The 23,151-nt window shown below is 52.2% G+C and overlaps 1 protein-coding gene across 1 annotated transcript in view; it reads right to left on the minus strand.

The window, feature by feature from the left end:
• PREX1 (phosphatidylinositol-3,4,5-trisphosphate dependent Rac exchange factor 1) overlaps positions 1-22,940 on the minus strand; it is a 176,695-nt gene extending 153,755 nt beyond the window's left edge. The window contains 1 exon segment of the mRNA XM_047744760.1: positions 22,582-22,940. Coding sequence (XP_047600716.1) covers positions 22,582-22,794 — 213 coding nt within the window. The 5' untranslated portion in view covers positions 22,795-22,940.
• Between the last annotated feature and the right edge of the window lie 211 nt (positions 22,941-23,151).

The following is a 23,151-nucleotide window of genomic DNA, read 5'->3' on the forward strand; positions in this document are numbered from 1 at the left end:
AACTCACTTCTGGAGAGCCCACATATTTTCTTCCACTTAATTCTCTGAAGACAACCCTGCATCGAGCTGGGGGTAGTCGGGGCTCGCTCGCTGCCCGAAGAGTTGCCCTCCCCCCACCCCATGAGGACTGCAAGCGGGATGGAGAGAGGAAGAGCTGGAAATCCCCTTCTGAAGCTGTGTCCACCTGGGGTACCCTGTCCGCAGCATCCTAAGGTAAGAGAGCGAGCTCCATACACCCCCGTGTGTGTTCAAAGCACTAGCTGGGTCCAAGTAAAAGATTTCAAACACCATCATCCAGGGATCTGTTTGTCCTACGTGAATTTTGTGCATACGTCCAAGCTGGGGGCTCTCCCATGTACCCCACGGGGAGGCTCTGGCAGCCCCATTTAGAGAAGCTGGCCAGCCTCTCAGGGTCCCACTGCCATGTAGGCTTCTATCCACCGTCAAGAGGACCAGCGAGGAGCCGGCTAGGTGGAAACCCACGAGGCCATCAGCCATCCTCCGAGCTGTGCGGGAGGCACTGGAGCTGCTGGAAGGAGGGTCCCCTGCCACAGCCACCGCGCATCAAGACAGGATCTTCTGTGATCTGCCTCTGCACCAGGGGACTGGCAGACCCTGCTATAAAGGCCCTGGCTGGTGGGGAGCTTTGATGTGGTGGAGGAGGGAGCCAGCCAGACCCTGAAGCCTGCTGTGGGGGAGGGAAGCACCTACAAGGCCCCAGGCCCAGCCTTCAGAACCTCTGTCAGCTTCTCCCCAGAGTCCACGTGGGCCCTCACTCCCAACAACTTAAATACAACCACTGAGCCGCACAGGCGTTACACTCATCTCAATTCAGCTTCCCAAAACCCCCATGGCAGGTACTACAATCACGCCCCAAGGAGCAGAGAGGGAAACCAGGCACCGAGAGGGGAAGTAACCTGCTCGGGGTCACACGGTGGCAGGGAGCAGAGTGGAATTCCAGTCGAGCATAGCTGACACCATGACCTACTCTGACTTTGAAGCACATGATAGGAGGGCCCAGCGCCCCTCCCAGCCTACCCAGGACGAGGGATTTCCTGGGACGTGGGACTTCTTGCTTTGAAACCAGGACTGTCCTGATAGAAAGCAGGGCAGCTGGTGGCTGTGCGGAGCCCTCTGCCTGGCAGTAAGAATAACGAGGACAAGAGTAGCAGGGACAGCCAGCGATGACCATGATCACGGGGCATTCGGTGAGCCAGGCTCAGTGCAAACCCCACCGCCTGCCCCACTGCCACGGAACACAGTAGGGCTTTTGCTCTCCTCCTCCCCTCCCCTGCTTCACAGACAAGGAAACCAAGGACAGCACCACAGAGACTGTCACCACCACTGAGGCTGTCACCACTGCCCACGGTCAGCACCCGGCAGAGGGAGCCCAGGCACTCAGATGGCAGAAGTGGCCTGGCTCTCCGCAACCTAGGACTCTCAGCACCCAAACCGGGCCCCAAGAGCCACTGTGTCCTTGGAACACCCACCTATAGGAACCCCACGCCCATGGCGCACCCAACGTGCAAGCGGACTGCTGTGGCTGCCACCGGCTCCGGAATTTCTAAAAAGATGGCAACAGGGGCCACTTACTGAGAGGTCTCGGGGAACGTTCCTGCACCCCTCTGAGCCTCGGGTCTCTCGACTGTACAAAGGGAAAATGAGGACTCCCTGGAGAGATTATAGCGGTCATCCCATGAGGGTCCCCCGCCAAGAGCAGAGCTCAGAACACAGGTTGAGCCCGTCCGCAGGAAGGACTCACTGAGCAGCAGCGTGGAGAACTTACTAGTATCATGAGCAGTGCAGTCTTCTGTGGAAACTCTGGAAGCGGGGCAAGGCGTACCCCCTCTTTCAGCAACTCTGTATGGGTCAGTGACGTCAAAGACCTCATTCTGAGAAGCCCAGCCAGCCGGGCTCTCCCACTGGCAGACAAGCTCTGAGAAGGGGACCCCGTCCCCACAACCTGCACCCCCAGCATCAGCCATTTCCTCAGAAGCAAGCCCAGACCAGCCACGAGGCAGCTCCCAGCAGGGTCCTTAAACCATCCTTTAGTGGAATCCAATGGAGTGTGACCCTTGAGTAGGTGAGAGCCAAGGCCACAGTTTTAGCTCCATGGAAACTGGCTTTTTACTCCTATCCTGAGCCCACCACTCCTCTCTCCATCTCACCACCAGACTACTTTCCTCACAGCAGTCAGGGGTTTTCTTCTCAGAGATAAGTCACTCACTGGCCTTCCTGGCCTGATACCCTCCACTGTTCTTACAACAGAACCCCAGCCCCTCACCTTGGCCCTATGTGATGCAGCTCCCACTATGCTGCTCAGATCTCCTCTCCCACCCACTCTCCCCTCACTCACTCTATCCCAGTCACACTGGCCCCTGCCTTATCCTGAAACTCACCAAACTCATCCCTGCCTCAGGGCCTTTGCACGGGTGGTTCCCTCTGCCTGGAACAGAGTGCCTCCTGCCTTTCTTCCCATGCCTGGCTTCTCAGTATTCAGGTTCCCATTTCAAGTCACCTACCACATCAGATGGGCCTGCGTCCTGATCGTCAAATCCAAAAAACAGCCCCAACACTCTAATTCTATCCCTGTACGGCCATTTCATAGGGCTTATCACTTATAGGGTTTCCTTATTTATTGTCCATCTCTCCCCACTTAAATGTCAGATCTAGGGGAGCAGGGATTTTCTGTTTCATTCACGGCTGCTTCCCCAGTACCTGGCTGGAGTAACAGTAAGACCTTAAATGATAGTTGCTGACGGTACAAAGACAGCAGAAAACAAGATTCCTAGAGCTTAAAGTAGGTCCAACATGGTGTGTGAATCACCCATTCCCTCTGTGGCAAGGGCTCAAGACAGGCAGGCCTGAGAGCTAGCAAAGGGGGATCTGAGCCAGGCACAGGGAGGGGGCGAGCTGCTTTCCTCAGAAGGTACTATAGACCCCCAGACCGGCAGTAAAGGCCCCCACCTCCCGGGAGCCCATCTGAAATGCAGCTTCTCAACCCCCTCCCCCAGACTTGCTGACCCAGAAGCTGTACTTTAATTAGGTGTCCAGGTGGTTTGAATATACAGCAAAATTGAGGTATCCTGCTTTAGACCCAAGATGGGTGAGTAATAGCAGGCCATTCCTGGTTCAGGACATCCTGGGAACCAAAAGGCCAAAGTAGATAAATAATGGCTTCCCAGCACCATGGGCTAGAAAGAGTCCCAGGCCCACCAGGGACCCCGAGCATCTTTCCTCCCTCAGGCCCAAAATAGGATGGGAGAAGCCCACAGTCAGCATATGCAGGAGAGGAGGGAGAAGGGGGGTAGGAACCTGGCAGATTTGCATGGCAGACTCCCCGAGAGCCGCACCATCTGGAGCCCCTTTGTGATACAGGCAAGGGAGGATGGTGGAGAGGCAGAGAGCCAGGAGCATTTATAAAGTGCAGGGCTACGGGGCAAAGGAGGGGTGTGATGGGAGAGGCAGGGGGCCACCTGTCACAAGGAAACCTGCAGCACTCCCACTCTGCTCCCAGCCACCTGCAATACACAGGGCCACATATCCCCCAAATCACTGAGAATATATGGGAAATCCACCTTTTCGGCAGCTCCCAGAAATGTGACCTCCTGAAAGCCATCCTGAGTCCCAATCTTAGTTATGGAGGAGCTGAGCCTCACCTCCATCTACAGTGACAAACATATGACCCCAGGCCCGACCAGTCAGAGCTCTGGGCTCCTAGATGGGCAATCCTTGGTTCAGGGATGGGTATATGACCTAAGAGTGAAGCCAGAGAGCACCTGGATGCAACTACACCTGAAGCCATTACTCCTAAGTGAACCCATAAGCGTCTTCTTTTTTTTTTTAAACTTGGGACCCTTTGAATTGGGGGTTCTGTCATTTACAATCTAAAGAGTCCTGATATATCTCGATGTATCTGTTAAAGCACTTACCACCCTGAACCGTCATTACTTATGTGTCCATTCTCTCCCCTGGACTGGAACTCCTTGAGGACACACACCACTGTTCGATTTAGCTCTGTCCCTGGTGTCCATATATTCTATGTCAGAAGCCCGGGTATATAACATAATCTCAGGAGATAAAGGACAGCAAATGAATGGTCTTCCTTCCTTTACAAATATTTACTGAGTACCCACTAGGTGTCAGGTACTATTTTAGGTCTGGGAACAATAGGGAACAGGAGAGATAAAAATCCCTGCCCTCCAGGAGTTCAAATTCGAGTGAGTGAGGAATAGACAATAATCAAACAAGTGAGCAAAATAGAAATGCAATGGAGAAAGGAGAGGGAGCACGGGGAAGAGATGCAACTTTTAGATGGGGAGGTCAGGGAAGGCTGCAATGAGAAAGTGAGATATCTGAGCAGAGACCTAAAGAGGTAACAAACCACATGGATACCTGAGGAATGCTCTGGACCACACAGTCAGCAAGTGCAAAGGCCCCGGGGCTGGACTATGTTAGGTATGTTTGGAGATAAGGTCAGAGAGGTAAACATGGGGAGTGGAAAGACCAGATACTGAAGGGCCAGCTAGGTCATCTTTAGGCCTGTGACTTTTATACTGAGTGAGGTAGGAGCCATGGGAGGGTTTTGAGCAGAGGAATGTGATGTGACTTACACAAGACGCCCCTGGAGAACCACCTCTCAGGGGGCAATGATAGAGGGGACCAGGGAGGAGGTGACTGAACCTGTCCCGGCAGGAGACAATGGTGGCAGAAACCAGGGCGGCTGCTGTGGAGGTATGAGGAGTGGCTGGATTCTGGGGAGTTGTTGAAGGTGGAGCTAACGGGATTTCCCCATGTAGGATACAAGGGGAAGAGCAGAGTGGTGATAGCTCCAGCGATGTGCCCGAGTAAGTGGGAGGCCGGAGGGGCCGCTAACTAGACAGGAGGGGCCCCTGAACAGGGTGAGCTGGAGAAAACGCGGAGTCTGTGATACCCACCAGATACCCAAGCAAAGATGCCCTCTGTCATAGGGATATAGATACCTGGAGGTCAGGGCAGAGGTCAGCACGGGAAATAGACTTTTGGGAAACATCGGCAAAGGGATGACATTTATCATGAGTGAACAAGAGGACCTCAACCACAGAAGAATGAGAAAAGACAAAAGATGAAGGGAGAGAGGTAACGAATCATCCCCATCTCCTTGCCACTGGGCTCCAGCGCCCGCCAGCCTCCCTGACTGTGAGCTGGGGAAAGAGAGTGACAAAGAGGCCTGATGACATTAGCTCCTTCTGAAATTAACTGCTGGGGACAAGGCAGTTCCACATGCAACAGCCCCCTGCTCCTGAGAGAGGTCAGCAGGGTAGGAATTAGCTCCCCACCGTGCTTCACTACCCCGCTGAGAAACTGAGGGTCGGAGAGGGACGAAGCTGATACAAGGGGCTCTGAGGGCAACCTCAGCTGGCAGAGCTACCTGACACAGGTCCCAGGCTGCAGACACGACACGCTGCTGTGAAACATGGCTTTTCATGGCAGAATAAAAAAAACCACCCCCCCAACTGCCACCACCCCCCTTCCACAGCTGCCACATGGAAGGTGTGACAAAGGCTCGACACGTGGGGAAGCGGCGGAGGACACGTCTTGGCCCACGGTGTCCCAGTGAAAGCAGCTGGGACAGCGCAGGCACCGAGCTGAAAGGCAAGAAAGGCAGCCAAAACCACACTCGGGACTGGGTCCCCAGAGTGTCCCCAGGGTCAGGTCTTCCCTCTTCCTGGACATGCAGATCAGCCCCGAGCCCAGGGACGGGGCCTCCTGCTTCCACCTCAGCGGGGGTCCCTCTCTGGACTCTGACCGCCCTGCCCATCAGATGGGTGTCCAATACGGAGACACCAATGTCATCAGTGTGGCAGACTGGCTAGAACCCACTGGGCCAGACAACGATCGAACCCAGACTCTCAACCGTGGCACCACTGACATTTCGGGCCAGGTCACTGTTGTGGGGGCTGTCCCAGGCCCTGCAGGACATTCAGCGACAACCCTGGCTTCCACCTACGAGATGCCAGCGGCACCCTGCCTTCCCAGCTGTGACAGCCAAGAATGTCTGCAGACACTGACAAACGTCCCCCACGGGCGCCGGGGGCGAAAACAACCGTTCTCTGCAAACTGCTGTCCCAGGTACAGCTTCGAGGCCGACCACCACGTCAGCTCCACAAAGGGAAAGATCTGTGTTCATCTTTCAAATCCGGGGCCCAGGTGTAACCTAAGGGGCCCCAACCACCCCACTATCCTGATTCCCAAAGCACCACAGGAGTCTGTCTTTGACCCAATATTACAGATACACAGGTCTCACAGTGGGTGAGAAGCCAGGAATCATCTTTATCTTTTTATTACTAGTTTATCTTAATTTGAGAAATGTGAGAAATAATGTGTTAATTATAACCGGTTAAGCAATGAAAAAAAAAAAAAAAAAGATAAATAAAATACCTTTTCTGCACCCCTCTTCATTATCAGCCCGAGCCCCCCCAATGTTAATTTCTGGTGTGTGTCCTAGTGTTGTTGTACTATCTTTTCTACAAAATTGGGATCACACTCTACATGTGACTCACAACTTACCCTTCCGTGCTGAACAGTACAGCACGTGCAGCCCTTCCTGTCAAGAGGAGATCAAGCCCATTCTTCTCAACAGCTGCCTCATATCCCAACACATGAATAAACAACCATCTTAGTCAGAATTTTCTCTGTTAATGTGGCTTCCCTGCCCCCCTTTTCTCTGGCCATTTATAAACAAAACTGAAATAAATATCTTTGTAACTTACGCTTCTGCATGCTTTGTGTCTTGGTTCTATAGGGGAGATTCCCAAATGAACTGAATTAAAGGATATTATGGGGAGGGGGGTTATTTTTATTTCTAAAGACACTGCCAGATTATTTGTCCCAAAAGATACCAGTCGTCAACACTCCCACCAGCATCATATGGAAATGCCTTTGTCTCAGCAGCCCTGCCAGCACTGGGTTTTATCACTTTGTGTGTGTCAAAGACAGCCAGTGGTAACACTACCAAAGGTAATGTTGCTGGGTTAGTCAGCAGAAACGTCCACAAGGCTCTCACTCCACAAAATACCAATTCAAGAGCATTCTGGACCCAGATGAGGACAGAGGATGATCCATCTACCAGGCCCCAAGATGCCTTCCTCCCAAGCCCCTTCCCGTCCTCACAAGCTGACTCCTGAACCCGCACTATCCTCACTTCTGAAGTGGATTTCACACCCAGACATAACAAAGATGCCTTTGTCACTAGGAAAGAGGGAGTGACTGTTGCCAGAACATTCTGGGTTCTGTTCATTCAAATCTCTGTGTGTAGGGAGGAGGAGAGTGGAATCGGGGGATGCTTCCCATTCTGGGGCTGACATTAGGTGTAGATGCTTTGGGCAGAGCTGGAGCAGCCCCAACCTCCCCATCCTTCGCTCACTGGCTCATTCCACGAATATCTGCTGAGCTGTATGATGTGCCAGGCACACCGGGAAGCACTGTGCATTCATCACCTCATATAATTGATCCCCACAGCCTGATAAGAGAGATCACATCATTAACCCCATTTTATAGATGAGAAAACTGAGACTCAATCAGATAAAGCCAGGACCCAATGTCACACAATTACTAAATAACACAGGGGCACAAAGAAGAGGCAATTAAGTAACTTCTAACCACCCACAGAACACCCCAGGCTTCAGCTGCCATGTTGTTCTCCCTGGCGACCATGGCAACCTCCTCCCTCTGCCTCCACCCTGCCCCTCTACAGTCCATTCTCTGCTGGCAGCCAAAGGGGCCCTGGGAAAACCAAGTCAGATTCTGTCCCTCCACAATTCAAAAGTCCCAAGCACCCCCACCTCACTCAAAGTGAAATGCAAAATCCTTACGGTGGCCCACAAGGCCCTGCATGATCTGGCCACCAGCCTCCTTACTCCCACTGCTACCTCCTTGACTTCACCTCCAATTCACTCTCCACCTGGCTCACTCTGCTGGGGCCATGCTGACCTCCTTCCTGAGACATGTTCCTGCCTCAGGGCCTTTGCACTTCCTGTTCCCTGTGCCTGGAATGTTCTTCTCCCAGAGACAGAGGTTTAGTCACTTTCCGAGAGTGACAATACCTAGAAGGGGCAGAGGCTGGATTCAAACCCAGGTTGTGGGGCCTCAGAGAAGACAAAATGTATCCAGCAGGGTCTGCCAGAAGACAAAAGGATGTGTGTGACTCTGGGCAGGTTGCTGAACCTTTTCAACCTCTGTTTCCTCGTGTATGAAATAGGTAACCTAGGCAACATAGGCAGCCTTCCCACCAGGTTCCGGGAAGCCACACTGCTTGAGACACATCCACTGAGCACAGCACCCCATACCTATAGACACTGGTACTATTATTAGATCCACGTAAAGAGCCAGGACAGAGATGGAAGAGCTCTTAAGGAAGCAGAGTATGAACCGGGTTTTGAAGGTAGGAATTGGAAAAGCCGTGGGAGGCGCTTCAGGCAGGCCAGGTGACAAAAGGTTTCACCAGGAACCGACGACTCAGGAGAAGGCAATGGCTTCCAGTTTGGCTTCCAAACTGGGATGGAGGCACCAGCAGAGACGAGGAGAGATGCTCCCACCTGGCACGCAGGCCGCCCTCCCTTCTTCCTGTCCCAGCGTCTGGGGTCTTCCTTCACCAAGTTAATGCTCCCTCACTGCCATGGGGAACAGGGGGGCCCCTCACCCAGACTTGGCCACTCTTGAGTCTCCCTGACTCGGTGAAGGACGACCGCATGACCCAAGGCAGCCAATCCGAGTCCACTCCAGGACAAAGGCCAGACCCTTCCCTGACACCAGCCAAGCCATTCCCACCAGCACTGAGGCAGCTGAGTGGGCCTCCGGTCACCTGCAGCCAAGGACCGCTGACCATCAGCATGTGCCGCTCCCGTCGGCAACAGCCGTCCTGTCACTGTTCTTGTTTGCGCTCTTGCGGTTCTTCTCTCAAAACGGAGATGTGGGAGAACAGGGGCTGGGGAGAGGGCACTGCTGCGCTGCACAGCACAGGAGGACGGGGAGCCTGCCAGGGGTGCCATCAGGGCCCTCTGGTCCAAGAGGAGGCCCTCTCACATCCCTCCCAGAACCCACTGCTTCCTCCCTGGGGTCGGCACCCCACGGCCTCCCAACAACGTCTAAGTTGAGAACAAGATTCGGGAAGTAGGACAGACGAATGTGGGAATCTCCAGTTGAACAGCTGAGGTTGCAAAAAAGAAGAGGGACTTACCCGCAACCCCAGGAGGTGGGAGCTGGGGTGATGGAATCACCCAAAGGGTGCCCCCCCTTCTCCAGGTCTGCTCACCGAGCCGAGCCCGAGGGACCACCCTCCCCCCCACAAACCGGAACACATGTGTCAAACTCAACTGCGTATGGCCAGCCGGCAGGTATGGCACTGGGGCTGGATGGGTGTCCTTCGTGACAGCAATGAAGGCAGCAGCCTCCTCACAGAAGAGCACATTTCTGCTTGTCAGATACATTTTTACTTATTAAACACATCTTTCTTCCAAAGAGAAATCAGCCACATCCTACTTTTCTTTAAACACATGACCTTCTTTGGCTTTTGATTTTCCACCTGATACAAAGTTTAGAAAAAATATTTCATTGTCCTCTGAACTCTAAATTTAAAAAAAAAAAAAAAAAAACCAGCAGTGCAAGTGTAATGATAAATGGCAACTACCACTTGGTTTCAATTTCAGGGACATTAGGGAAGAATGGGGAGTGTGGCAAAGTGAAGAAAACTGCTGCCATTCAGTTCCAGCCAAGCCCTGCCTGTAGAAATGTGAACTTGGTGTGGACAGATTTTCTGATTAAAAAGCCAGAAGTAAGATTTTGTATGAAATGTCTTGATTTTTCAATGTTGGCAACTAATAAAAATTTTTCAAACACTGTACAGGCCTAACAAAATCCATTTATTAGGGACGCCTGGGTGGCTCAGTTGGTTAAGCAGCTGCCTTCGGCTCAGGTCATGATCCCAGCATCCTGGGATCGAGTCCCACATCGGGCTCCTTGCTCATCAGGGAGCCTGCTTCTCCCTCTGCCTCTGCCTGCCATTCTGTCTGCCTGTGCTTGCTCTCTCTCCCTCTCTCTGTCTGACAAATAAATAAAATCTTTAAAAATAAATAAATAAATAAATAATTTAAAAAAAAATTCCATTTATTGGCCTGATGTGGCAAGAGGACCTCCAGCTGGAAACCCAAGGTTCTATGGCCCCACAGACGTTGAATGAGAGTAAGCAGCTCTGTTTTCATCACATCTATGTCTTCAGCGGCGAGCACAGGACCTGGGACAGAACGTGGGTCCCCCCACCCCAACACATACACCTCACACTTAGGGGTCCTCGTGTCAAAGAGTCTGAGAGTGATGTTTCCCAGGGCACACGGGGGCCCTCTGACTCATCAGGACACGACATAAGCCTCCCTCTGAAGCCTCCCTCTGTCCTCCATGGTGTCTTAGCTGTTGGACAAAAGCAGAACAATCAAGGGACAAGAGCAGAACGCCAGGAAACCTGCGTTCAAATCCTGTCTCAGCCACGAGCTCACTTGGTGAGCCTGAGCCAAGTCAGGCATAGAACAGCTCTGAGACTCAGTTTCCCCTTCTGGAAAAATGAGATGAATGTGTGAAATGATGTCTGGTCTCTTCCAGCTCTTACAACCTGATTCTAGGACTTCACTAACTGCCAGTGACTTCTCTGGGTTAATAAAAACCAAAAGGTTTGAGCCAAGGCTTGTTCAGCCCTCAGTTACTGGATGAGCACAAGAACTAGCAGCTTGAACAAAGATGATGCATGTGGCCTACCACTTTGGAAAACTGGAAACCGTGTAAGCGCTCAATCTAAGATGAATGTTTAAGTAATAATAACAACAAGGGTCCCTGGGAGGTTCAGGCAGCTGAGCCTCCGACTCTTGGTTGTGATCCCAGGTCATGAGATCAAGTCCCTCGTCAGGTTCCGTGCTCAGGGGGAGTCTGCCCCCCCTCAAATAAATAAAATATTTTTATTTTAATTAAATTATAATTTAATAATAATGACAATAATAGTATTTGAATAACAATGTGTGAAGAAGAAGAAGAATGTGTGAATAATAATAATAGTATTCACGTAATATTTCACACTGTATCAGCAGAATGACTGGAATTCTAGCTAATACACGTGAAACACCTACCCCGTGCGGGCAGTTGCATGAGCTTTACAGATCTTACCTCTTCTCACTCCCCCACTGATGGAGAAGGCAGCACTATTTCAGGAGAGAGAACACTGAGGCACACACAGGTGAAGCAGATGGCCCTCGATGACACAGCCACTAAGGAGCCAGAATCCGACCTAGGCAGTGGGGAGCCCGAGTTTCATTACAAAGCCCCCACATATCATTACGAAGCCATCAGGGGCCTGGTGACGAAGAAGGCTTGGGGCAACCCTGGGAGGAAATCCCCCAGAAGAGGCCAGAGAAGAAAGCTGTGCAAGTGGGCAGTGGGCTTGCCCCAGACCAAAACAAATGCAAAGAACAAGGACGAAATGTAACAAAAGGTGACACTGGTTGTTTGGAAGAGTCCTCATTGCCCACAGTTCTACAGTGAGTGTGATGAGGGCAAAGATGGCCAAAGAGGGGCAGGCGCCCCCCTTCCCCCAGCCAGCACAGCTAGCGCCATGGCCGGCGAAGCCTTTCTCCTCACCGACCACGGGAGCAGGAGCCCCCCAAGGGTCCGCGTGCTTGTCTGCACTGGACAGCAGTACCCCAGCATCTACAGCTGGCCCGGGCACGCAGCAAACGCTCGGTAAAATGTGTGTGAAGATACAACAAGCAACTTCCCCATTTGACAGCTAAGTAAGCTGAGCCACAAGAGTTCGCTGCCCCAGCTCCCAGAGTTGGGAAGTGGTGGCCGAAGACAAGCACTGACAGACTCACATCTTAGCAAAGAGTTTCCGCCTCCCACACAAGGGGTCAAAAGCACACACAAAATCACCAAAGGGACAGGACCTCGGTAGGACTGGACCCTGGGATGGGGACAGCAGGGGAGGGGAGCTAGATATAAAGGACACTGTTAGGAAAACATCTGAATACAGATCGTAGATTGTATAAGTTATTATTGATGTTAAATTTCCTGATTTTGCTCAGTGTGCTATGAGAACATAGAGAACATCTGTGTTCATAAGAGATAACACGCAGAATGACTTAGGGGCATCACATCTGCAATATTCCCAAATGGATCAAAGTTATAATAATTGTAGGAGCGCCTGGGTGGCTCAGTCAGTTAAGCATCCGCCTTCGGCTCAGGTCATCATGTCAGGGTCCTGGGATCAAGCCCCATGTCAGGCTCCCCGCTTGGCAGGAAGCCTGCTTCTCCCTCCCCTTCTGCCTGCCACTCCCCCTGCTTATGTTCTCTCTCTCTTTTTCTTATAAATAAATAAACCTTTTTTTAAAAGCTCATAATAACTGTAACAATGTACCTGTGTGCACACGCCATCGCCATGAGTATGCACCAAATAGGGTAGAGGGAGGCAGGTGGGAGGGGGAAAGAGAAGGAAGGATTAAAAACAAATGTAGCCAACAGCTAAGGATTGATGAGTCTGGGTGAAGGGGAGACAGGGGGGCTCTGGATTGGACATGTCAAAATAAAAAGTTACCAAAAAATTAACTTTTAAAAAAATGTATGATATTGCCCATAAACACGGCATATGAGGGTTCTGTGTCTAGACTCTGCACCCATGTAGAAATATATAATACCTATAGCCAGGTATATATGCAAAACATTTTACCATCCTTGGCTCCATGGTGGCTGAATGGACAGAAGGGAATGTGCTTTTGACACTTGCCTGGCCACTTTATTTATTATATTTGTGATCAAGGGGAAATCAATCTTCAAAACCACCCAGCAACAGTCTGGCCAGCCATCGGCTGGCGGCAAAGACCACACAGAGCTCCCTCTGCCCTTCCGGTGTGGTAAAGGCAGGAGGCCAAGGACACCTGGACAGTCTGTAGCCACTCCCCACACTGGGCTCTGCACTCCCCAAAGTCAAGGCCACTCATTAAGAAAGTAGCAGGAACCAGACTGTGCCTCATTCATCCCCTTTTCACTCATCCACTCCGTTGGCCAAAGCTGACAAGGGCTGGGTGGTGGGGACTGATGAGCAAACACAGCAGACCGGGACCCTCAGCCCACACCCACCTTTGCTCACGTTTGAGAGCATGAGACTTAGTCCCAGGTCCCCAAAAGTCTGCACAAAAGTATTTAGCTGTTATAGCAATTAAGACAATTATGTCCTTTTACATAAGAAAACATACACTTGCATTCAGAGGAAAAGCAAATGTTTTCCATCGACGAATATTTAATGAGCACCTACTATGTGCCAGGCACTGTTCTTGGTGCCTGATGTGAGGGGAACAGACAGAAATGCCCTGTCCTCCCAGAGCTGAAACTTAACAATCCACACTAGGTTGGTCAGTCATCCAGTGTGTCCGGTGATGGAGAACAATCCCGCAGGGAAGGGGAAGGAGACAGGAAGTGGCGAGGTGGGGCTGGAGTTTAATTCTGAAAAGCAGGTGGTCAGCAAAAGACCTCCCTGGGAACAGGCCGGAGTGAGCCACAGGGACAGTGGGGGAAGAGCATCCCAGGCAGAACCAGTGAGAAGATCGTGAAGCAGAAGAAAAGGCACATGTGGCTTTGGGGCGGGGGGGGGGGGGGTTGTAGGAGCAAAAGAAGATTCTGGAATTAGGTAGTGGTGAAAATTGCGCAACTTTGCAAAAATACTCAAAACTCAGTAATCACTCGCTTTGAAAGGGTGAGGTTTATGACAGGTGAATCATATCTCGATTTAAAAAAAAAAAAACTATGCGAGAAAGAAAGAGAGAGACTAACAGGAGAGGAGACAGGACCCTCCAAGCCATCCCAAAGACTTCGCTTCTACTCTGAGGGAGGCGGGAGCCACAGGAGGGCTCTGAGCAGGGCTGCAGCATGGACGGACTCAAGCTCTGACTGGACCCCTCTGGCTGTGTGTGGAGGGCAGACTGAGGCAGGCCCAGGGGAGAGCAGAGCAGACAACTCTAAACAGTCCGGGATGTTTCTCGACCGTGTGTCCTTGGGCAAGGCGCTTCGCGTTCTGTGCCTCAGTCTTCCTCACCTGTGAAGTGGGTTTGAAAAACATGTTCCCCGCCACCATGGGGCAGAGGTGAGAGCTGACACCACGCAGGGAGGTGTTGTTAAGGAGCCTCTGAGTCCAGTGGAGGTAAAGGTGCTGCCAAACAGCTTTTAATCATGCAAATTAGTTTCCTGAACAGAAACCCGGGGTGCCTTCCTCTATCACAGGAAGCAGAGACCCATCATAAATAAACAGCCCTCTCACCAGCAGCACCCTGGCCATCAACAGGAACCCAAAGTCTTCATCGGGTGTGGTCAGCTCTGACATAGTACTCACAGGGAGGCTGAGACCCAGACAGGGTGGAAATAGCCCTGGGTCACAAAGCCGCCTTCCCACAGGGTCTGGGGATCTGCCTGGCAAGGGGAAGGTATGGTTCTCCTCCCTGGACAAGTGTCAAAGCCAGTGGCAGGAGGCAGCTGCTGAGATCTTGGGAAGACCCCCGTGCAGTATGATTTTCAGGTCATCAATTAGACCATGCCACACCCCTGCTGAAAACCCTCCAGGGGCTCCTCACCCCCACTAAGAATAAAACCCAAAGTGTTCACCGTGCATGAGTCCCATACCACACCAATGTATCTCCCCAACACCACCATCCTAACCTCCTGCTGTTCCTCAAAGAAGCCAAGCCTGATCCTGCCTCAGGGCCTTTGCACATGCTGCCCCCTCTATCTAGAACACACTTTTCTCGACTGTCTCTCTACATCTGGCTCCTTCTCAACCCCAGGACTCAGCTCAGATGCCACCTCTGCAGAGAGGTCTTCCTTGACCACCCCGTCTCAAGTAGATGCCACCATCCCCATTACAAACATATCCTCATTTTATTTCCTTCTCAGTGCATCCACTCCCCAGCTGAGTAGACTTCAGAAAGTTACTCTGTCTCTCTGGGTCTTAGTTGCCCAAGCAGCAAAATAGCACAAGAGTTGTTGCAAGGGCTCAAAAAGATAATCCAGACAAAGCATAGTAGGTCCTCAGTGAATGTTATCATTCCATCTGTCACCACCTTCTCAAGGGACCTCTCTTTGTATTATCTGAAGAGTCCGCAAGGGCAGAGGCCTTATCCATCTTGTTCTGGCCATGTGCCAGGACCCGGCCCAGTGTCAATGTATTGAATGAAGAAGTGAATGAGTGAAAGAAAGCACCGACTGCCCCCAGCCCTCTCTGGCCCTGGCCTCGCTGTTGCTGCGGCTGGGAACAGCTCCTTCCAAAAGCCGCCTGCCACCCCCCTGCGAAGGGGAAGATACAGGCCCCCAGATTCTGGTGGCTCGCGGCCACCTGCTTCCACCAGACTTTGGTGGCCCTAGTCCCACCAGCCTGAAATAGCCTTGCTTCCCCTGGCCCAGACACAAGGGATCGTCTGTCAGTCCCACCCAGGGGAAGGAAGCAGGCGGGTAAATACAGATTGAGTGTCCGACTACAGGACAAAAGAGGAGCAGGCAGATTCCCCTCCTGGTCCTCAAGGAGCCAAGAAAATAAAAATAAACTAAAAAATCGACACAGGGCTGGGAGGCTGGACGACTTCCCTTCTTCTCGGGGCTTCATCTCAGATAACAGGAGAGCCTGCAGCAGGTACCAGGGTAGCCCTGACCTTGGCTCAGTGCTGGGCTCTGAAGGTCCTTCCCGCGGATGACTGTGCTCCTTACGGCAATCCCCAAGGACTCCGATCATCTCCATTTGCAGGTGGGGAGACCAGGACTCAGGCAGGCAAAACGACTCGCCCAAGGTCACACGGGGGCAGAGCCAGGATTCAAACCCAGGCCCTTTGGCTTCTAGAATCCATGCTCCTAACCATGAACCCAAGACACAAGACTGGATGAAAAGAGCAGCCCTAACACGCCACTCAGGTAAGCACATACACGCTCACACACGGCGATTCCTTATGTTTCTGCGTACACTTGTAAATGCCCTAAAATGGTCTGAGAGCAGAGCTGGTGGGCAAAGGAGGTTGTAGCCCCCTTGGTCACAGCCAGGACATGTAGCACTATCTGGAGACCTTTTTTGATTGTGCCAAATGGGGGGGGGGGGGGCGCTACACGCACCTGGCGGGTAGAGGCCAGGCCTACAATGCACAGGACAGCCCCCCACAACAGACAGTGATCCCGCCCCAATATTTCAGCAGAGCCAAGGGTCAAAGGATGGAGGGATTAGCCCCAGCCCCGCAGCTAAGGCTGAAATGCCCGCTGTGGAACCTCTTTAAGACAGACCTTTGGGCCAGGCTAAAACACACGTCCTGGGAACTCTTCTTCCAGAACTCTCAGGATGGAACCCTGACCAGCCCCAGGGGCCACCACCCTCAACCACGGCTCACCCCCCCCCTCTGGGGGCCACAACTTCTGCAGGGGGTCCCTCTAGGGCCTCGCCTGCAGAACAAGGAGTTTCAGACCCTCCTCCCCTCCCACCCAACCCTACCACTCGCTCTCTAGGGGCTCCTAAACTTTGGGGCAAGAACGAGCTGGGGCCATGCCCTGTGCCTGGGGAGCAAGGCACACTGGTTTGAGGACCAGCCGATTACTCGCCTCCTGCCAGGATTCCAGGCAGACAGCTAGAGGAGAGAAATCACAAAAATCTGAGAGGTTAAGCTTTGCTGCCGGTGGGCCTGACCCGCTGGCAGAGACACCACTTTCCGAAGCCGGCAGGGGTTGGGGGGGCACGCTTTAGAGCAAAGAGGATGTGGGTTTCTCAATTCGATCCGAGGGAGTGGCCCAAGCTCAACAGGTCTTCTGCTCAGTGGCCTGATAAAGGGGGACACCCTGTAAGAGAGGGGTGCCCTGAAACCTCCAAAAGTCAGGGACACCAACTCCATCCTTCTCTAAGTGACAGATAAATGATTAGGAAGGAAACCACCCACCAATAGTGAATGGGCTTCTAGAATGCTTATTTGCAGAAAGCGCTCATCAAATGCATGGACTGGAGCATCTCTATTGGGTCACCCTTCTCCACAGGACAAGAGACGCGTTTGCCCTGCTGGCAGCTGCACTTCCCTAGCCCAGAACCTGCCTAGACTATACAGTAGGTGCTCTCAAACTACCTGCACATTGAGAAAAGCAGCCTAATTTCTTCTTGGATTTCCCTGGGGGCGGGGCTCTGTTTGCCCTGCACAAAGATGCCCCCCCCAACTCCTGCTGACATCGAGGTTTTTCTCATCAGAAGGTTTTCCCTGACTTCCTAATGATGTTCGGTCCAATACAAAGTATCCTGGCCCAGGCTCTCCAGCATCCTAAAGTTCCGATAATTTGGACCTTTGGGCTTAATTCTTACCTACACGGGCAGCCAGAGGTCTCACAAAGGCTGTGAATTTTGGTCATGAACACAGCATCACCTTGGGCAGTTCAGGAAAGCGGTAAAGAATGTGGGTTATGCAGCCAGACACCCTAAGTTTGAATCCCAGCTCCGTCAGGCTGTGTGACCTTGCAAAACTGACTTGGCTTCTCTGTTCCTTCGTCTCATTTGCAAAGTGGGAAGCACAGTACCTAGCACTTTTGAGCTGATAACAGAGAATGCTTTACACAGGGCCTGCAAACATTTAGTACTTCATAAGTGTCAACCAATTGTTATTGTTGCTGTTACATTAGCCTAATAATTATGCTGAAATACAATTCTTTCTGTCAGAGGTTTGTAACATATATATTCACATGCATATACATAATTTCATAGGAAAACAGCACTACAAATGAGATTTCTCCCCTTAATATCTTCCTGCTTGCCTTTCTCTCCAAGATACACATCCCTGTATCCTTTTCCCTAACTCCTGTAATGTCATACATACGACCAACATGTATGTGTTATGATTATCATTTACTTTCCCAAAGCAGAATTGTGTTATATACACTTCTCAGCATCGTACCTTTTGCAACACTGTCATGAAAATCCCCAAAGTCACTGAGTAGGTTACTCAGTTTCAGCGACTACAGAATTTAAAATGTGCCACCCCCCCACCTCCCGACATTTTTCTCTAGTGTGAGACTAGGAGCAAAAAAAAAAATCTTAAAAAAAAAAAAAAAAAAAAAGAACAGTGACAACACAAAACCACAGTTTCTTGTTTTGGCAAGCAGAGCTCCAATAAGAGAAGCTCTGATCTCCTAACCCCCAAAAAAAGCAGAACCAGAAAGCATTCTGGGAGCTTTCTGCTGACACACCAGATCCTTAGGGACCCTGGTACAGCCGATCGAGCAGACCCTCTGGGGGTCTACTGACCCTTCAGGGGCCTACCGACCAACCCTTACCCAGGGGTCTACCATCCACCCAGGCTCCCTGCCTTCCCACCACAGCCCGGCTGGCACACCCATCATAAGATGCACTGGCACCTGCCCAGGAGGTCCCCACTTGTTAAGAAGGGACTCCAAACCAATCCAACCAAAAGGCAGGTGGGCCCAAGGTTCAAGAGCCTCCTCTTTAAGTGCGGGGGTGGGGGGAGATTGTGAACCCCAAACAGACAACCTCCTCTAACCCCCACTGTAGTACATCCCCGAAAAAGCCACCATAGCACACTGAGCACCAACTATGAGCCCAGCACAGCGCTAATGGCTTCAAGGTCAGGCTCATTCAAGCCTGAAAACACCCTTAGGACACAGGTGCTATACTGTTCCCATTGTACAGATGGGGAAACTGAGGCATCGAGCAGGCTAGTGACCTGCCCATGGCCACATGTGGTCAATGTAGGGGAAAGCCAAGATGTGAACACCAGCAGCCTGGCTCCAGAGCCCCACACTCAACCCTCACGTCATGGATAGACATTGAGCACAGAGGACGAAGCTGGCAGCCTGCCACTTCCATTCTTCTAGCATTCTATCCATTCTGCTGAAGACAGAACAGGAGCCACAGAGGCAACATAACCGAAGGAAGCGTAGGCAGAGGGTCAGGGTCGCGTAGACCTCAGTTCAAATCCCAGTTCTGCCACCTTAAGAAATCATGGGCCAAGACCTTTATAAGCCAGAGACAGTCTGTGAGGTGGCTAGGGACATGAGCTGTGACCAGATCCTGCCACTGCTGTCTACATGGCCCAGGGCAGCCCACTTCAACTATCGAGCCACAACTTCCTCATGTGTCAGTGGGGTAATGACAACACTCCCTTCATAGGGGTAGTGGAAAGATCAAATAAATTGATACCTGTGAAGTGCCCAGAACCGTAAATAATGCATCCGTGTCAGTTCCTACACGGTGATGACTATAATCATTATCATCATTGATAACACTGTCCAAGAACACACAGGGAGCACCCAACAAAGCCAGAGCTTCTCAACATTGAAATCCAAGGTTCTGAGTCAAAACCCAGGGCATTTTCTCCCACAATCTCTGTGGTATCCCCCAAGAAAGATCTAGCGTCTCTACAAGAGGGCTGTCCTTGCCTTCCCGTGCCTCTTACATAAACATACACAAAACATGGCACCAAAGTCATCAGTCCCCCTTGGAGGTGGGGAGGGGTGTAAACCAGTTCCTGAAGGCGGTAGGGAAAGATGGGGAGATTCTGGAGGAACCACAGAGCCCCAGAACCGGAACAACAACAACAACAACAAAAAATCAAAACAAAACGAGGGAAAAAAAAAAAAAAAAACTAGTTCCGGAGTTTAGATAAGTCAAAAGGAAATTCACTCAAAGTCCCTGTCCTCCTTCCCACGCTGACTCACACCTCACTTCCTCCAGGAAGCCCTCCCTGATTACTCCTGCTCACTGGAAGCTGGAATTCTATAACCCTAATGATCGGTATAATTTCATCATCATATAAAAGAATAATTAATGATGATAACTCATATTTTTATACCATATTACCTGCCAGACACTGTTCTAAATGCTTTATATATATTTATACAACTGACTTATCCTCTTAAAAAACCCTGTAAGATAAGATCTATTATAATCTCCTATTTTACAGATGATGAAAGTGAGGCTCAGAAAGGTTAAGCCACTTGCCTAAGGTCATACAGCCCAAGGACTCAAAGCCAAGCAGTCTAGCTCCAGAGCCCAGCCTTGTATATGTGTAATTTCTATAAACACCCACTTTGCCACCAACTAGATTGTCCCCTCCTTGAGGACAGGAACCCAGAGCTGGCCTTTCTGCATCTCCCACATTTGTAGGTCATTTCTACTGACACCAGGGCCTTAAAACTAGGGACACAGGAAGAGGAGGGCAGCCCTTCAAGACCCACCTCTGCCCCATGGAATTGGAAGCGTGGAGGGATTACCAAGCATTCTTCCCTTACCAAGTAAGTATAAAGGCTCAGAGAAGAGAGTGGGAAGACAGAAGAGAACAACCTGCAGGCTGCCAGCCTCGCTGTGTGTAAAGCCTTGGTAATTAGCAGTTCCTGAAGCTAAGCCCTGGGTTTTCAAAACTGAAAGGTCTTGGGTTGTTTGGGGCCATTTCTGATGGAGCAAAACAAGAAAGGCCGCCTGTGGCTCACAGACAAGGTATGGGCTGGTCAAGTTACACAATCAGTCCATTGCTGGCACCAGCCTGGGGACACCCAAAAGGGCAAGGCAGAAAAGCAGCCTGGATTCTCCTCCCCTGGGTTTACAGGTGGGGAAACTGAGGCCAGGGCAGGGAGCAGGACTGGTCCAAGAACCAGCTCATCTCAGAACTGACAGGTCAATCCTAACAAAAACTGATGAACTCAATCACGTGGAAGTACGGAAATCTTTTTTTTTTCCTTCCTGTTTCTTTAATAGTAAGAATGGTCGCTTCCAATCAATTTCCATTATTCCAACAACCTCAGACTCTACAAGTGGACAATCTAAAACCACAGTTAACTCCGACACGATCTGCATCTGTTCTGAAACATACCACACCATCCAGGCGAGGGCGCGGGAGGAAGAGGTATATTTTCTTACCCACTAATATAAAAATTGGTCTGTCTTTCCTCTCTCGCTTCCAGACTGCGGAGCAGGGAGTGGCTCAGAAGGAGAAGTAACGAGTTCCCGAGAATGTGACATTGCTCATAGATATCAGAGCTGTCTACCTCTTTATATCAGAAACTGCCAGCTTCAAACTGAACAGATTCCTTTTTTTTTTTTTTTTTTTTTAACGATGAGAGAGGGAGAGATGGGAAAGAAATGCCAACTCTGCCTTATTCTCACAGGCCTTTCTAGAAGGGTCCTTTAGCCAAATGGTTTTCAATGCCACCACACAACTCCCCAACCCCCCACCACACACACACACCTCTTTTCACAGAGAGAAGGGCTCTCTCCTCCCTGAGTTAGAACTAGGACCTCACACAGCCTCTGCTGGACCTCCAAGCCAGTGGGGACCCCAGAGGATGCCAGAAACTCCCTCTGTGCCCCCAGAGACTGGGAGCTGCAAAGCCTGGCTCTGAGATCTCTAAGGAACAACCACCACCCCCAGCTCTTCCTGAACCAGGATTAAAAGACTTCCTAGAGCCGAGAAGGGAGTAAATGAGGTCCCAGCAGGAGGCACGGAGATTAAAGCCCTCAGAGTCTCCTAACTTCCAGCGAGGCTTGGCCCCAGGCCCACCCCCTCCACCCCCTGGCCACTTTTCTCACTTCCTAGGAGAGTAGGGAAGTGGCCCCTTCCTCCCTCTCACAGGGGGAATTTAAAAAAAAAGAAAGAAAGAAAAGAAAAAGAAAAAAATAAGCTCCGCATTGGAGTTTGGAGCACCGGATAGGACGGCCCTGGTCCAAACCCGTAGCTCCAATGAACCAGCTGTGTGATTCCAGGCAAGTTACTCAACCCCGCTGGTGCTGAACTCTCCCATCTAAAAAATGGGGTCAATACTCGTCCCTACTTCATGGGCCACTTGGAAGGCTAAACCTTCTAATGACATATGTAACCGCCTGCCACATAGTAAGCGCTCGACTGTTATTTTAGAGTCTGACGCTGTGGTTTTGCCCCTCAGTGATGGGGGTGGGACCTGGACTGGCAAGTCGTGAGTTCGAAACCCGCTGTCCCCAAGCTCCAGCAAAAGCGTGTGCACTGGAGAAAGGGGTCCTACTCTTTGTGGTTTTGTGGGATCTCCGCCCCTCTTCCGGGCTCTGGGTTGAGGGCGCTGGACTCTAGGATGTCTAGGCTCCGTCCCGTTGAATAGTCGGTGGTGCACTAGGTGGCGAAGAAATCCCCGGGGGACAAAAAAACGCAGGATCGAAAGCTCCCGGCGCCTGGGTCCCAGAGCCCCTGCCTCGCGGATGTAACTAATTTTAAAACTATTTGAAAGGCGGGAGGGGAAAAGAAAAAGACAAAAGGGCAGCGTGCAGGGTGGAAACAGGAGTATGGGAGACCCCGAGTCCGGGCTTGGACCGATGGCCGGCAAAGGAGGCGACAGCCCAGCTCTGGAAGAGCCCGGATATCCCCCATCTCTCTGTGTGCCCGCCAGGGCGCCCCTGAGGCGACTCTCGCGCCCCCCAGGGACCGCGGCCACAGGTTGTGGGGACCGCCCCGCGCTGGAGGCCCCCGCGCTCCACAGCGGGGCGGGCAGCCGGGGCAGAGGCTGTCCCCGCGCGCCCCGGGCGACACTCACCGATTGCAAGAAGCGCAAGGTGCCCACGTAGTCCCTCTCGGTGCCCAAGATCTCGTTGAGGACGCAGAGGCGGAGGCGCAGCTGGCGCTCCGACTCCCGCGCGGCCGCGCACGGGCCGGAGCTGGGCGCAGCGGCGCTGGGGACCCGGGGGTCCGGGTGGGCACCGTCCCCAGCCCCGTCGCCGCTGGGATCGCTACCGCCGGGTCCCTCCATTCTAACGCGGCCGCGCGGCGCCGGCTGCTTCCCCCGCGCGAAGGTCGCGCCGAACGGCGACTCAGGCGTCCAGGCGCCCCATCCCGGACGGGGCGCGCCGGCGGGCCGGGCTCAGCGGCGGGCCCGGCGCCTGGCGCGGCGGGCGGGCGGGACTGGGGGCGGACGGCCCGGGCCGGGGGCGGAGGCAGCGCGCGGAGGCTGGGCTAGGGGCGGGAGGGGGCCGGCCCTCGGGGCTCCCAGACGGCGGGCTCCGCCGCCGCCGCCACCGCCCCCGCCGCTAAGGGAGCGTCTGCCAAGTGCCACACCGCTCTCTGGCCGCAGAGGCGCTCCGCGCGCGCACCGAGCCCCTTGGAGACG

Source organism: Lutra lutra, chromosome 9 (genome assembly GCF_902655055.1).
Source record: "Lutra lutra chromosome 9, mLutLut1.2, whole genome shotgun sequence".
In the NCBI taxonomy this organism is placed as follows: Eukaryota; Metazoa; Chordata; class Mammalia; order Carnivora; family Mustelidae; genus Lutra; species Lutra lutra.